We start from the raw sequence: 15,907 nt of genomic DNA, 5'->3' as shown, positions 1-15,907 counted from the left end.
TCCCCTACATCCTCCCACCAGTGCTGGGCTCCTTTCAGTTGCTGCCCATACCAGTCCTTCTTTCCTGGGAAGTGGCAGCAGCAGGGCTCAGGCATATTTGCAGCAGTTAGCTTGTCCCCTCACTTTCTGTGTACAGCAGCTCCAACAAGTAGCTTTGTCCTTCTCAAGTACTAGCAGACAAGCTGTGGTTACTTGTATTCCAGAGGGCTTGGCATGCACCTGAAGGATAATTCACTTTCAGACAGAATATGAGTTTTGAGTCTAGCAACTTTCCCTGAGCAGAGTTACGTCTGTAGAGTAACCTGGAGGCTGTTCAGGAATAGCAGTCCCTGAATCGATGGTAAGCATTAAAAAAGCACTCATCTTCTGTCATCTTCTACAGCACCTGCTTCTTATCATTTAGGTTTCCCAACACATCTCTGAAAAGCAAGAACTTGGAATCAAATTTCAATTAGACACGCTTAAAGCTTAAAAAGCATTGGATAAAACACCTGTGATATTGTAAGGATATTGCTGCGATATTGCAAGGATTTAAAAAACTCTGTGAGACAGTACACAGTATCAAACAGGACAATGGGTTTTATGCAGTGACTACTTTTTGTATCAAGTGGAGGGTTATTATTTCCTGTGTTATTTTTGATATGTTGGCATCACCATTTAGTTAACTGTCTCAAGTGTAGATAGATTAGATTATTAAGCTACCAAAGAATAAATGATAATTTATGCAGACATAAAATCTTCTGAAGATGAGTCGTTGGTTTTATTAAAGCCTACAAAAGAAATGATCAACTTAGATTTAGATTCTGCATGTTTGACATGAGCACAAATTCAAAACATAAACTGAAATGTGGAATTTGTGACAAGCAATTTGATTGCGAGCTACACATGAACTGGATTTTGTTGTTTCCCGTATTGCACTACGTACGGCTGGCAGCCCAGGATAATTTCTGTGCTCCTTGCATTTGAATTAAACAAATTCAATACTCAGACATCAGTTTTATTTACATGTTAAGCAATTTAGAGAATGCAAAAAGGAATGCAACTACCCCTGGGGAAGGTACTCTACAGAAAATCTGAAACATTTATGAGGAGATGCACATGCATTGCCTATGAATGAGAGCATCTTTAATTTGTGCTCAAAACTGGAAGTTGGTTGGGAGCCCTCAGCAATGTGTAGCAGCGCTGTGCATGACTGAAGGGCAGTGTACATTCGCGTGCTCCAGGATCACATGAGAGCACCACGAATAGGTCAGACAGCAACTGCCAATCTTAAAGAATCTGCCAGTGGCTGTCTTTGCAACAGACCATGCTGGGGTTTTTTTATGTTTTGTTTTGTTTTGTTTTTTTGATGTGGGGGAAACGTGGCTGTCCCCACAGAGAGATCCAGCCGTCTGTTTGGTACAGCAGTGCACATGGCAAGTACAGGCATCAACAGGCTGGTATTTTCCCCAGATAATGGTAATTGCTCAGAGTGTGGCCAGTTTGGATTTAAAATCAATTGCAATGAGATGAAGCTGCTAATTGACTGGTGAGGAGTAAGTATTTTGAAAAACTGGTGAATTGCAGGGTGAGTCCTGAAACTGAAGTTTGCTGCTAAGAACACTGAATTGCTGACTTTCACCGGATTCATTTCTGTTCCTTGACTATTAAAAATAATCTCCCTTCCTGAAGAAGGTGAACAAGAAATGGCAGTGTTAGGGCTAAAAAAGACAGCATTATGCTATAAACAAAGAGAGGTGTAGAGAACATCTTGTCAAACACATTTTTCCTTGAAATAAAACTCTCAACAACTGAATATTTTAGTTACTTGGGTGGCATGGTGAGTAAACGTACTTGGCCTTTTCATCTTTTGGGCACAAATCTTGGCTTCTGTTGAAAACGAAAATGAGTTTTGGTGGTTTCGTGGGAGCAGACGTTTGTCTGCATCACAAAACCGTTCACGCTGGCACCACAGCTCGCCGTAGCTCAAGTGGGGCCCAGCAAGGAGAGCAGGGGTGCTGCAGGTCAGGGCTGCAGGCAGCACGGAGCGTTGAAAGCTTGCCCAGGCAGCCCACACTATCGGACTTTAGCCAGTGCTATTTACTTCGCCTTCAAGAGCATCTATTTCTCTCTGTCACTTTCCCTGTCTCTCCTCCTCACACACACTTAAAGAACAAAAACATCTTTTATAGAGCTAAGCATTTTAAATAATTTTTCCAAGTCAGAAAGGCAGAGAGACTGGAAAAAATTACAGCACAAAGCTCAGCTTGCAGATGAACGATTGCCTTGTCATCCTAATATCCCCCTTCCTTCCCTTAAACCTCACTGCTGAGTGGGCTCTAAGCAGGGATGTTGGCTGGGCTCTGCTGGGGTAGGTCTCCAGGCGAGGATGTTCTGCTGCCCTGCTCTCATCATGGCATTCCTCCTTCATGGCAGCTCTCTGCTCTGCGTGCAGCAGATAATGAATGAGTTGAAAACATTTATCTGCATGACATCTGTCTGTCCGAGATAAACTCATTTATTTTATCTGATGTTATGTTCTGTCCTCCTCGGTTACGTGCCTGAAAGAGGTTTCTTCTGAGGAAAAGAAGAGATCCTGTTACTCTTTCCTGGGAGGGCAGCAGAGCAAGAAAAATGTTTGCTGCCTCCAAGAACTCACTAGAAATGCAGACAATAAGGATTTGAGACTCAGAGTTGCCATCAGCAGTGCCCAGATACCGAGGTTGTTTTAATTAATCAAGATTGATGCGGAACATCTGCCTGCTGCTGGATGGAGCTCATGGTGGGCTAGCGTACCGTGCTGCAGGCAGTGCTGTGCTGCCCCACTGCATGTCTCCAGCCCTGAGGTGAGTCAGCTGAGGGTGGTCTAAGTGTCCCTGCATTGTTCTGCAGTCTGACATCAAGGCAGATCCCGTATCCCATGTATCAGTGCACATCAGTGCAGTGCAGCTGGCATGGCAAGCACACTGAGAGGCCTCCTAAAGACCCCATACACTTACAAAACGGGAACTTGGGTCTTGCATTACTAAGTCTGTTTACAAATGTTACCACAGGAAAAAGAAAGAAAAAATAAAAATAAAAACCCACACCTAAAATATTAGATACTTTGAGTTTAGAGGCCCGTTCATCTGCATGTGCTCTTTTTGTCATCTAAAATTACTTCACTAAAACTCCTCAGAGCGAGAACGTACATCTGAAATACTGGCTTGCAAAGGCATGGAGGAGCAGGTGACTGCTGATGAGGCTGAGACAAAGCAGTGTGTCCTGAACAAAGAGAAAGAGCTCTGTCATACGTTTTAGAGTGTGAAGCTCTATTTCCTGTTTTGCTACGTGGGACATGGTTCTTGTAACACACATGTTCCAGTTCACTTGCCCAGCTATTGTGTTCTTCATCTGAAATACGGCCCCTTTGTTACAATACATTTGGTATATGTGATTTCAAGTGAGGACTGTTTTCTGTTAGCAGAGTGTTTTCTTCTTCAAAAACAAGGCAGAAGGTAGCTAAAATTAAAAGTATGGGGAGAACCGGTCTTTTCAAGGAATACTTAGTTTAAGAAGTTGGGCTGAATGAAGGGCTTTCAGCTGGTCAGGAGCCAGGTCTTACAGACTGAGTGGTTTCCAAAGAACAGAAGCATCTTAAGGCTGTTGCTGAAATTTGGACTCAAAGGATGCCTGACTGTCGTTCTTCAATACATTTAGGTATGAGAGGCTGAATATTTTTGTGCCCTTGAAAATTATGGATTTACAGGATTAAACTGAGCCAAAGCCAGTGAAAGCAGAAGCTATTCACGTTCCCCCCAGATATTTGCCAATAAACCTCAATCATGACCTGTAATAGTCTTGGTATCCCAATTTTGTGGTGTTTGCATTTACGCTGTCAATCGTACATAAATTTTGTGATGGTTTTCTGTCATGTGGTAAATACCTTGTGGAGTTAGGCGAGACCACCAAACCTTTCTGTCTGAGTCTTTGTCCAGAATTCTGAAACCTGGAAATGTCTTAAACTTTTCTCCTTCTCATAAATCAACAGCTTCGGTTCTCTTTCGTTGTCACACATAAACTAGGAAGTAACTCTTCCTGGGAAGAGACTGCTCCTAAGAAAATTATGGTAAATCCATGTTACTGAAACACTTTTGAGGGCTGGGACTGTTTTTTTATTCAATGCTGTGAGTGACCAGCAAAGTAACAGGATCTTTGTTCATGTTGGATTAGTCCTACTGCAATAAAAATAACAATAAGCTCTTGGATGCTTTGGCAGCAAGTATTCCCTCTGGCTAATTTTCCAGTTGTACTTACTCATCTGTTTGAAAGTAGCCAAGGGAACTTATGTCCTACAGTTTTTCAGGTCTTACAGTCAGATCTCTTTTTTGGTATGTCTTGCAGGTGGCAAGTTTGACGTAACAATGGTTTTGAACTCTATCATTGTTGCCTTGCTGCCTCAGTTTGCTCAGGAAAAAATGTGTGAAAATAGCAGCTCTCAGAGCATCTCAAAAGCTGCATCTTGAAGTCTCTGTTGTTTCTTACAACATGTAATCTGAAGGACTTTCTAGAAACTGCAGATTAGTATGGGTCAGAATATATGCAGTGTTTTCAAATAAACTGGAACACCACCTGTTTTCTGCTGAAAAAAATTGACATTCGGACTGCATATTATAAAATAAAGATGAACTAAGATTGCATTTGTCAGATTACATGTTGTAAGAAACAACAGACTTCAAGATGCATCATCAAGTTTTCTAGAAGAGCCTTTTGTAGGCAGGAAGGTACTCTGGTTATAGTAAGATCCTCTAGGTGCAAGGCACCTATATGAAATAAAATAGACACAGATTTGTAGCTGGTATGCTTTTTTACTTGAGTACAATTAACTTGAAAAAATGCATTAAAACACAGGTAGTCAGTCAGTGTCTGTTGAACAATGTGCTAGTTCAGATCGATGCATCAGGCAGTGTATGACTTCCAGCCAAACATCTTGTTAAATACTTGCAGGATTTCCCATAGCGGATCTTACTTTAATCAAATAATTCAATCGTTTCTTTTCTAAGTACAATAGAAGGGCTGGGCTTGTGTTTACAAAGTGTTCAGTATGGAAATCCTGTATTAATTGAGGTACATTTACTTCACTTAGGACAGTGTCCACATCGTAACTCTTTAAATAAAAGGTCTTTGGCTGTTGCATCAGGCAATGACATCCAAAACTGTCCCGTCACGTACCGAGAGTCATGAGGAAATGGCCTGAAAGATGGATAGTGTAGACAGCAGGGGTATGCCTAACTAAAGCAGGCAACTCTGTGAATGATTTTCTACAGTGGATGTAAAAGAATATAATTTATGAAAGGTAGTTTTATCCCTATGGACGCTATCAGGTGAAGAGGCTGTGTCTTTCTCAATCTATTTCCCAAATTGCACAGGCAATGCCAGATGTTGCCTTTTTGTAATACTGCAGATTCATATAAGCTGTGCTTTAAATTATTATCTTTCTAAGGCAACAGCTGTGTTTTCTATGAGTAAACATGATGTGCTTCCACCCAGCCTGGTGCAGGATCTGGAGTTTCTATTATTAACAGTAGAGCATTTAGAGTTTCACATAAAAGGTATAAAAAAGGGAAATATATTATTACTCGGTGATAGTATTATTACTCAGTAATAGCTGACTAAGATTGTACTCCTTAGAGTTCCTAATTTTGCTATGCCAGTAAATGCCAGAACCAAAATGAGCCCAACACAGAAGAATTAAACACAGAATCAGCATTTCCTTCTGCAGTGAGTTGGAAGATACATTTTGCTTCTATATTCTGTACAGTGAAATCTTTTTTTTTTTTCCTTTTTTACTGAATTATAATTCTGTTATAGTTCAAAGGTAATTTTGCCAGTGTATTAAATACCTGGCAAAAGAGGTGTTTTAGAACATTTTTAGGTAAATGTAGGTCAACACAAAGGAATCATACAGTTGGAAATATTTTCCAGTGTTTATGTTCAGATGTTCAGACCTGTCTGGCTCCTCTCTATTTGCATGTGTTGGGGTTATAGGCAGTCCGGCTACATTCCACATTGATTTATATAAATATATTACAGATTATTAACCTCCAGCCAAATACCAACAAATTTAACTTTTCAGGAAGACTTGCGACTTTTCACAAAACTGATTTACTGTGTACAGGGCATCTACCTTCCATACGTGCCACATTAAGAGAATCACAAAGAGAATACTATTTCTGTTTATGAGAAATGTGCTGTTGCAGTCGCTAGTGTCCCATAATCATTTAGTAAATATTTGTTCATACGATGATTACAGATTAAGCACAGATAACATTTTTTAAAAAGACGTACGTTGATGGTCTCTTCATATCCTGTAACTCTAGTTCCCAAATTATTACTCACTGAAAAGATTCTTTAAGCTAAAAGGAATGTACATGCATCCCTTTTCAAAACATGGTGGCTAATAAACAATTTTTAAGTGTCTGTCCAAAGGTTATTTAGGAAATGCTTTTAAAATGGGTCCAGAAATGTAACATGTTAAATCTGTACCATTTCAAGTGAGCGTAATGCTGTCTTAAATTTTGGTTACAGTCTTCACAGATAGCTACGCCAATTCTTATCTTCCATTGCCTTGTGATATATTTTGATATTTAAGGTAAGAAGTAAAAACTCAGTACAAAACATTTACCTCATCTGTTTTTCAGATGACCTATTTTAAAAGCAGTGACCCCCAAGGCTTTGTGTGTGATCTGTTTTGTCTCCAGATCCTGCATAGAAAGTCCTTAGTCCTAGGACAAAGAACAAAAATATTACTTGATAAAATTATCAGAAATCCTGCACTTTCCACAAAGTAAGCAAGCATTTATTCTAAGAGAATAAAAGATGCATATAATAAAACAATGTAGCTGCTATGATGTTGACCAAAATAAGTGGTAGTGTTAACAGAGCAGTAACAAATCATTACTTTTGACTTGTTGTCAATGATAGGTTCTTCAGTTTAACTGTATCTGCTTTTTTTTTTTTTTTTTCAATAACTGTATATATATATATATTTGTTTAAATCTACTGTCACTTAGTAAAAGTAACAATTGATTTTCTGCCTCACTTCAGAGGGAGAGGCAGTCTGATCTGTACAGTTTTAAAACTAACTGAATGCACACATTAGTAAAGCATGTGAGCAGGGGACAGGATTTCTTATTGTGATTTTGTAGAAGTGGGACTTGAAGAAGGGTAATAAAAATGATGGTCACTGGTATGACTATAGGTGAGAAGCACTGAAGGATGGGCAGGCATTTGTGCAAAAGATAAAAAAAACAGTATGGTAGAGGAAGCATAGAAGATAAGAGAAATCCTAATTAAAAAGAGAAAACAATAGAAAATAAGCTAATCAGAGAGGAATGTGACATTATGAGGAGCTTTGGAAATGAGCTTGAATTTGATGTTGTGCAACAAGTTAAAATGATAAAGAAATTCCAGTAAAAGGATGATGGAAAGTGATGAAGGATTTCTTAGCTGTGGCATTTTGTAGATAAAGCTTTTTTTCCAAACTGTATCCTGACCCTGAAGGTATTCCTTGCTTCTGAAAACTTACAGTAGTCGACACAAAAATTCTGTTTCCACCAAAGAAGATTTAATTCTGAACAGAGGTAAAGGTGAACATGATAGTGATGTGGAAAGAAAATCAAGGTGCATGTAAGCACCCTGTATCTTTTTTCTTCTCCTCAGAAATGTTACTCATACTGGTTTTTGAAAAGCCGTGTGGTTGATGCAGGATAGACTGTGGATAAATATCAAGTCATTTTCTGTGTTAACTTCAGTTGCTCTGTCAACAAAATATTTTCTTTTCATGTAATTATTTTACTTTGATGAACTGATGATTCTTACTACTTAATCCTATTTTAGAATACCCACATGAAAGAGAGAGATGATATTATCAATGTATCAATAGTTATCTGATGAATCAAGAGCTCTTTGCTCTACCTTTGGAAAGTATTTTTTTTTCATTCTCTATGCTATAAGAAATTTAAATAGACCTTTGTGAGCTGCAAGGTATGTCTATACTGGTTCCTTATACTTACCTCCTCTTTTCTTTGTCTTCTCTCAGGTTGTTTGATGTGTGCACCGTGTCACGAACAGACAGAGAGACCAAGTTAACATTGGTGTTTGAACATGTGGACCAAGACTTGACTACTTACTTGGATAAAGTTCCAGAGCCTGGAGTGCCTACTGAAACTATAAAGGTATTTCAGAAGAAAGATGCTGGATACTCTTTCAGAAAATATAAGATAGGAAGGACACAGAGATAAATCGTAAAGACCTTACTCAGGCAAACTGCATTTTAATGGTGTAGGATTTTATCATACCAAAAGTGAGTAAAACCCAGTCTGGGACATGAGTTGCAATGCAGCAATCTGTATTCACTAACTGAAGTATTCTCTTTGTAGTAATGTTGTACTTGTGTTTTTCTCTTTTAGATTTTTAAATCCCCTGACTCTCTCCCATTTTACTGCAGTCCTACCAAATGTAGCATCTCAAATCATTTAGAATGATCTTTGCTCACAGCTATGGGCAGATCATTGCATTACTGTTTAGTCCAATACTGCTTTAACTTTCCCTAGAAGGTGGCTGATAGAGTGCTGGATATTGCTAGAATTGATAAGATAAATTCTATGTTCCTACTCCATTCTCTTTGCTTTCTGTTTCCCCAAGACAGTCCTTCCCTTGCATGTCCCTCTGACTAGAAAGGTATCTATACATCTCAAGAGCAGGAGATGTTCACCATCAACTTGCTGGGAGGGTGCTTGAGCTCATTCTCTGCAGAGGACAGAGGAAGTGCTCAAGGAAGGGGGTAGCATGACCAGTTGTAGAAAACAGAAAGTCTCTCAGGAACTGGAAGCATGGTCACAAAGTTTTCCATCATGTCATCTCATACTCTGCATCTATAAGGGAGAACCTCTTCCCAAGATAGGAAGTGCTTGTATTACTGGTACTAAAGCATGTATTCCAGCTCCTCTCCTGGGAATTTCACAGTGAAGTGCTACACCAAGGATCATAGCTTGAAATGTTTGAAAAAATGTTTAGGCCTGGAAAAAGAAGCAGAGGGATTGATGTTCCTACATTTTGATTACCTACCTAACAATTCTTTTGATTTTTCTTTTTCGTGATGAGAGCTAATTTATGCTTTCAGAGAAGGATTGCCTTGCATTTGTATAAGTACTTTCTGGAGGTATGTTGTGTCTTCTGAGTCTGGCAAAAGTCCTGAGGGAGGAAAAGACAAGAAAAGAAAACATAAAAACCTATCTGAAATTTAGTTGTTTTAATATTTTTTGTTAACAGCTTCAAACTTAGGAGTTGTTTGATCTTTCTGTAAAAAATGAGACATAACACTGATAAAGATCTTTTAACTTGTATCAAAGTCACAAATGTATAACATCAGCCAGTTCCAGCAACTGTATTTTTTAAGCCACCCCGAGTGGATACAAAAAAAAAAAAATTTTTTTGAAAAAATGGATACAGCCTCTATTCAGTCCTAGCAGAAGACTGGAATGTACCTCTTGCGTTTGAAGGGCTCTTTTATGTTAACACTTCTACGGTTCTACAGCCTCCTAGGGCTTTGATGCTACCTAAGGAATCTGTATATCAAAGTACCTAACATGGTAACAATAACATAAAAGGTAACTGACATCCTGTCTTACTAAATATATTAAAATAGATGGGAAATAAATGACCAAGCCTCTGAAATTTCTTTGAAATATCTTCCAAGCTATGTTTCACATGAAGCGATCGGAAGAGGTGAGCACGGGATTGAAATGCTTCCAGTTTTCTAAAATCCCATTTTAAATTCACACTAGTAGATTGTAATATGTATGCACAGATGCGTATTTCATGGCAGTTCTATACTTGTGAAGGAAAGTGTTGGTTTTACTTTGGAAAATCAAATGTTATTCTGTTGTTGTGTCATTTCTTGAATTATGTTTAGGACAGGAATTTAAAAAGAGATCCAGTTGAATTAAATTGGACCTTGTTACTTTACTATTTATGTATCTTATCCTGAAAACACACAGTTTATGGAGGTACTTTTGCTGATAGTCTCTGAGGATTGATGACATGAGGAAAGTTCTCAGGGCTTATTCCTAATGCGTTTTGATACCTTTCTAATGATAATGTGTTTACGGATGTTTCTGGTGGACACTGAGGCAAAGCATAGTTCTCTTGGCTGCAGGGAAATATTACCATTTTGCAGTAACTGAGCATTTAACCCAGAGAACATACATCGTTAAATGACTAATCTGACTTTTTATAGTTTGGCTTTTGAGGTTAATATGGATTTGTACTTCATTTATTTTCCAGAATCGCAGACAATTTGTGTAGAGTATTTCCCCTTACCACTAGCACAGTACAAAACAACTGCCAGTATTGTAAGACCATCTGTTAAAGTTCTGTATGTGTCAGCAGCACAGAGGTACCAAATGAGCTGAGTAAGCTCTGGATAGCTGGAGCTGAAGGATCTAATATACCTCTTTGGCACCATGGTGTAAACTCAACAGTTATTAGTGGAACTTGAAAGACATAAAATTACTATGAGAGAAGTATCAGTCGCAGAAGATCCTTTGTCTGTGAGTTAACTATTACCATTACATACCATTTGAGGGTGGGAGACTCTGCTTTTGTTGGTTTGGGGCATTCTGTTTTTTTTTGTTACTAACTGTCAAGGAATATAAGTGACAACAGTGCCACTTTAACAATTTATTTTATGTTTAGAAGATAGTAGTCAGACTGTAGCAATTCAGAGAAGGTAACCACATAGATCATTTAAACATATCTAACTCTTTTGTCCTAATGCTGCTCAGCAATGTCTTTCCAATGTCTGCATCCCTTCAGCAGGAGTCATCCAGAGGATATTTTAGGAATATATCTATTGGTGCCCATAAAATAATGGAAGAGGGGCATTGCCTAGTAGTGGGAATGCTTATAGAGGATGCAAGGCGGACTTGCTCAGCTCCCCTCCCTGTCTCCAGAAGCATGAAGGCCTATTTCTGTGACTGTAGCTCTGAGTTATACATTATTCTAGAAGTAGGTATTCTAAATCTTTTCTAATGAGGTACTTCAACTTTTCTATAATGGAGTGTTCTAGAGAGAGGGACAATGTGATCCCAAATGCTTGTGGACGTGGCACTCACCTTTGAAAGAGAACTATGTTCGAGCCTTTAAACTAATTAATATGTCTCTGTAAATCCTGGATTATAGTCCTGCTTCCCATATTAGACCTAATTAATATTTGTTCTATATGGGATGAATCAGAATCAGCAATGACAACACCTTTGTCTTGTCCTCTCCTCTCCTCTTCTCTCCTCTTCTCTCCTCTTCTAGCCTCTCCTTTCTTCTCATCCTCTCCTCTTTCCTTCCTGGGATACTCTTTAATTTTAGGGCAGTTTCTTTGGAAATGGAAGGTATGAGTTCAGTTTCCTTAGGACACATCTGTTAGTCATGCATAGGTCTTTGGTAATGTTAATGCCATTAGCAGTTGAGAGAGATTTGGCTCATTAGGAAGTTTTGTTAGTTGACATAAGGCTTGTGGAAATGGGAATGACACATCTCTGCCACAGAACGGAGATCTTTTTATTTATTTTTTCAAAGGTTAACAGGCCACTAGAGCATTATGATGTGTTAGTCTTTGAGACTGAAGCGTGTTTAAACTGGATGATCACATTTTGATACAATGCTTGCAAGGCTGCTATGTGTTTTGGATCCCAAAGAATTTGGATATAGGTGTGGTTTTTATAGCCCTAGTTACATTTTTAGTATGGAAATCACGGGCATGCAAATTAATTGAAGTATGTGCAGTTAAGCTTGGCATACCTAACCTACTGCAATGTATATAACAATACAGAACTTTAAATTGCTATGTAGATGTGATGATTTGGTATATAGAGTTAGGTGTTTTAGGAATGGCTTACTGGAGTTTTCTCCAGCCATCTTGCCAAGGAATCTTCAAATGAGAGAGGATAACAAAGTGTTAACAAGTTTCTTTTTGATTTTAGTAGTGAACAAAGCTAACTTTACTAGCTAATGTCATTGTAAGTAAAAAGGTGGCTTGTAATAGTTTTCTTATAATTCATCAGAATTACACATGCTAACTGGGCTGTGTATGCTTTCCATCTGACAGTCAGCAGATAAGGGAACAGAACAAAGGTCTCTGGTATAGCAAGTGCATACATTAACTATTGTGGGGTGCTAGAAGACCAGGGAATGATCTACCCTCCTCTGTGGTCTAAGAATCGCCATGTCATTCACCACAGCCTGGAACAGGGCAGCCTGGAACAGGGACAGAACAGGATTTAATGTGTATCCTTTCCTCTGGTGTTTACTGATTCCTCACTCAACTGAATGGCATTTGTGGATATTGTTTTTCTGTTTCTCCTTCGCACAGGAAGCCTAGATCTCTGTCTGATTCAGATATCCAGATTTTGCTATTTAGATGCAACTCTGACCGTACAGCAGTGAACCCCATTTCCTCTTGTGGATTTATCTGATAGTAGCCTATAAATCAAATTTTAAAATACTAACTCAGTCAGTTTTATGTCTTGGAACAGAAGTTGCTGTTACATCCCTGTGCACTTCCTTTAACTTACGTTACCTGCTAGCAAACCAGGTGGGCTGGTCACGTCTTTGCAGGGCTCTTAGAATATTAATATGAAGATGTTACTTCTCAGAAAGCGAACCAGCATTCGGTGTTGTGAGGTGAGTCATCAGCCATCTGCCACAGTTGTACCTCCTCAGTTGATCACGTATGAGATGTGCAGCAGATGTCACACAATCATGCAATTCTGAAAACAGCACAAGGTATTCCAGGAAAACAGATTCACCAGCGCTGACACTCTTCAGAGCAAGGCTGTGTTTTACAACATCTAAATTAAAAGTCACTCCTTTATGCGTAGCTGCACTGAAAAAGAGCTTACAAAAATGAATAATGAATATACTAAGGGAAGAGCTGTTCATAATTTTTTCCCACAAGTATTTTTGTAGATAAGAAAAAAGCAAAGCTTAGTGAGGAATTGAGAGTCCAGAAATAATGGATCAGATCCTCAGCTGATGCAGAGAGGTGTAAATCCATTAGCTCCAGTGAAACAATGGCAGTTTATGGCTGCTAAGGATCTTGTTCTTTGTGCGGTATTTTCCAGCAAATTTTGTTCTGAAGCCATATTATGAATTAAAGAAGAATCATCACTATAAATAAATGGAAAACAAAGTGACTGAGCTGTGTTGTTACCGTTGGTTAAATCTTTTATTTTTTTCTCTGTTATCCTACTGTCAGGGGTTGGGCTGCTGCATGGAAGAGTAGCAAGAGAGAGAGCAGGTGCCCTGCACATGTGGCAGCTCTGAAGGAACTACACCTTAAAAAGAGGATGTTCTCCAAATGGTGGTGGTGGTTGCTCTTACAGGCACTGTCATTTCTTTCCCATACTGCTGCTGTATGTCGGGACACAGCCACATCTCCTTTTGTGCAGTGGTGGAGGGGGCAATGTACAGGCTGACCAAGGGGCTCGGTGGAGTCCTGACTTGAATATGAAGAAACTGCTTAGCGCAGGATGTTTTGACAGTTAATGTTGTGTCTGTACAGTTACTTCCTTCACCTGGACCAACTTACTGCCACAGATTTTAATGATGGTGGGATTAAATATCTCCAAATCCCTACCACTTCCAAATTCAAATCCATACATTTTCAAAATGATGGTAGGGTGTAGTTGTTTTTTTGTAAAGCTGTAGCCCAAGACTGCCCAGACCTCCATTGCTTGCAAACTGAGAGCTCACAAAAATGCGAGGCACTCCAATAATTCTAAATCACCCTGTCCTGAGCAGAGTGATTTAAAATCATTGGAGCGCTTCACATTTTTTCAGTTGTTCCAGTTTGGAAAGCAGTCAAGCAACATTGTAGCATAATGCATGAAAGCAACCTGCCTGAAGTAATAATTTTAGTCTCTCAAAACAATGGCACAATTACAAATTCTGTCACTGAAAAGACGTCTATCAAGGACTCTCTAAATAGACATCTCAACCTACTTTTCTTTTATGGTCCCAACTCTCAAGGCAGCAGCGTGGTCCATTGTGGCTCTAAGGGATGCATCCTCCTTTGAAGTCAGAAGGAAGCCGGGGGGGGCTCCATTGTTTTCCGTAGATGGGGAGGGCCAGAAATCATCTTTATTCAGGAAGTCAAAGAGAATTAAGACATTGTAGAGATTCTAAATTGTGGTAAGGGACAGAAAGTCAGTCTTTGGTAGAAGAGCATTTCTAATGAGGTCATTGCAGAATTACAGCATTACGGGCCCTGGAAGTGAAATGTTGCTATCAGCTCATTTTATTCCTCTTAATATTGCAGAGTTGCACTTTGATGTGATGAAAAAAGAAAAGAAAAGAAAAGAAAAGAAAAGAAAAGAAAAGAAAAGAAAAGAAAAGAAAAGAAAAGAAAAGAAAAGAAAAGAAAAGAAAAGAAAAGAAAAGAAAAGAAAAGAAAAGAAAAGAAAAGAAAAGAAAAGAAAAGAAAAGAAAAGAAAAGAAAAAAGAAAGAAGGAAGGAAGGAAGGAAGGAAGGAAGGAAGGAAGGAAGGAAGGAAGGAAGGAAGGGAGAGAAAGAAAGAAAGAGAAAGAAAGAAAGAGAGAGAGAGAGAGAGAGAGAAAGAAAGAAAGAAAGAAAGAAAGCTTATGAGTCTACTGTTCTGGATTTCCTTGAGATGCTCTTGGATTATTAGTGACATAGGGTTTTTGCTATTGGAACATCAATGTGGTAGCGACTGCTGTGTGAAATGCTTTGATGACACTGAAAGAAAGAAAGGGAGCACGTGGTAGGAATAATGCTCAAGCAGATGTAAAAGTGGGGCTAGGCTGCCAGGCAGCGTGTCACAGACAGTGCTGTTCTGTTCAGCAGCGAGCCAATGGCAGTTCTTAGGAGCGGGGAGGATTTTCAAGATGCTTTCCTTTGTCTCGTTGCGGTGTTGTGTGGTCTCAACTTGCTCTGCAAGTAAATTCTGCCTCGGTGATCAGCAGAAGCGTCACTCATGTTTTCAGAGTCTTCCTCTTCATCAAAGATAAGATGCTACAGTTAAAGTAATTAGGGGAAAGCTGTTGCAGCCCACAGTGTGCTTAAAGCAGCAGCAGAACAATAGACTGAAATGTTCAGATTTATCCACGTTCTAGATATTGCTTGCAAGCCATATGTTACTTTTGACAAGTAATTTGAAGGTCATACTGCAGCAGATGTGAGATAGAGAGGAGACGTTCAAAGAACTATTATTGATTTGTGCAGGGTAGATAGGAATCATTTTCTTAATAGTAGTTTCTCACTAGCAGGAGATCAGGGCCTTATGTTCTGCATACGCACAAAACTATACCTCGCCCCAAAACAAGCAGGCAGCACTGGGGAGGAGGAGACAGAATGGCACAAATTGTGATGAGGTAGATATTTGGGAAACCCAACTGACATTTTATTTACTTGTTGAACCCCAGAATCTAATTGTTGAACTCAGCTGATCTGGGACTAGCAGCATTGCTATAGAATACCTCTCCCATCTATGAGAACCCCAGTTATTGCAGCTCAGATTCTCAGTACTAGGATATCCGCAAAGTATCTATACTTATTCATGGCAAATATACAGCTGTGGTGCAAAATAAAGATTCAGAAGGTGGCCACAAACAATTCTTAGCTAGCAGAAAATAATATAGTAATAAAACAATTTTATATTTATAAAACAATAATACAGTAATAAAACAAAACTCTCTTTTCCACCCAAGAGAAATTTAATACTCTTGCACTAACTGCATGCACTGTTTTTATGCCAGTGAGTAGGCAGGTTATTGTATCAAACAGTAAAAATTAAGCATGTTACTTTAATGGCACACTGATTTACTCAAGATATGTCATGTTCATTTCTCTTCCTTCATGACAGATGTATTTAGCT

At 39.0% G+C, this 15,907-nt stretch overlaps 1 protein-coding gene across 2 annotated transcripts in view; it reads left to right on the top strand.

Moving 5' to 3' along the window:
• The window catches only part of CDK6 (cyclin dependent kinase 6), a 128,674-nt gene that overhangs the window by 21,273 nt on the left and 91,494 nt on the right, over positions 1-15,907 (top strand). For both annotated transcript variants that reach the window (XM_084512070.1, XM_084512071.1), the window contains exon 3: positions 8,060-8,195. In XM_084512070.1, the coding sequence (XP_084368196.1) occupies positions 8,060-8,195 (136 nt within the window). The remainder of the gene's footprint in view (positions 1-8,059; positions 8,196-15,907) is intronic.

This window comes from Aythya ferina (assembly GCF_964211825.1).
Source record: "Aythya ferina genome assembly, chromosome: 2".
Lineage (NCBI taxonomy): Eukaryota > Metazoa > Chordata > Aves > Anseriformes > Anatidae > Aythya > Aythya ferina.
Note: the sequence above shows the minus strand (reverse complement) of the source record. Positions and strands in the feature narration are given on the sequence as shown.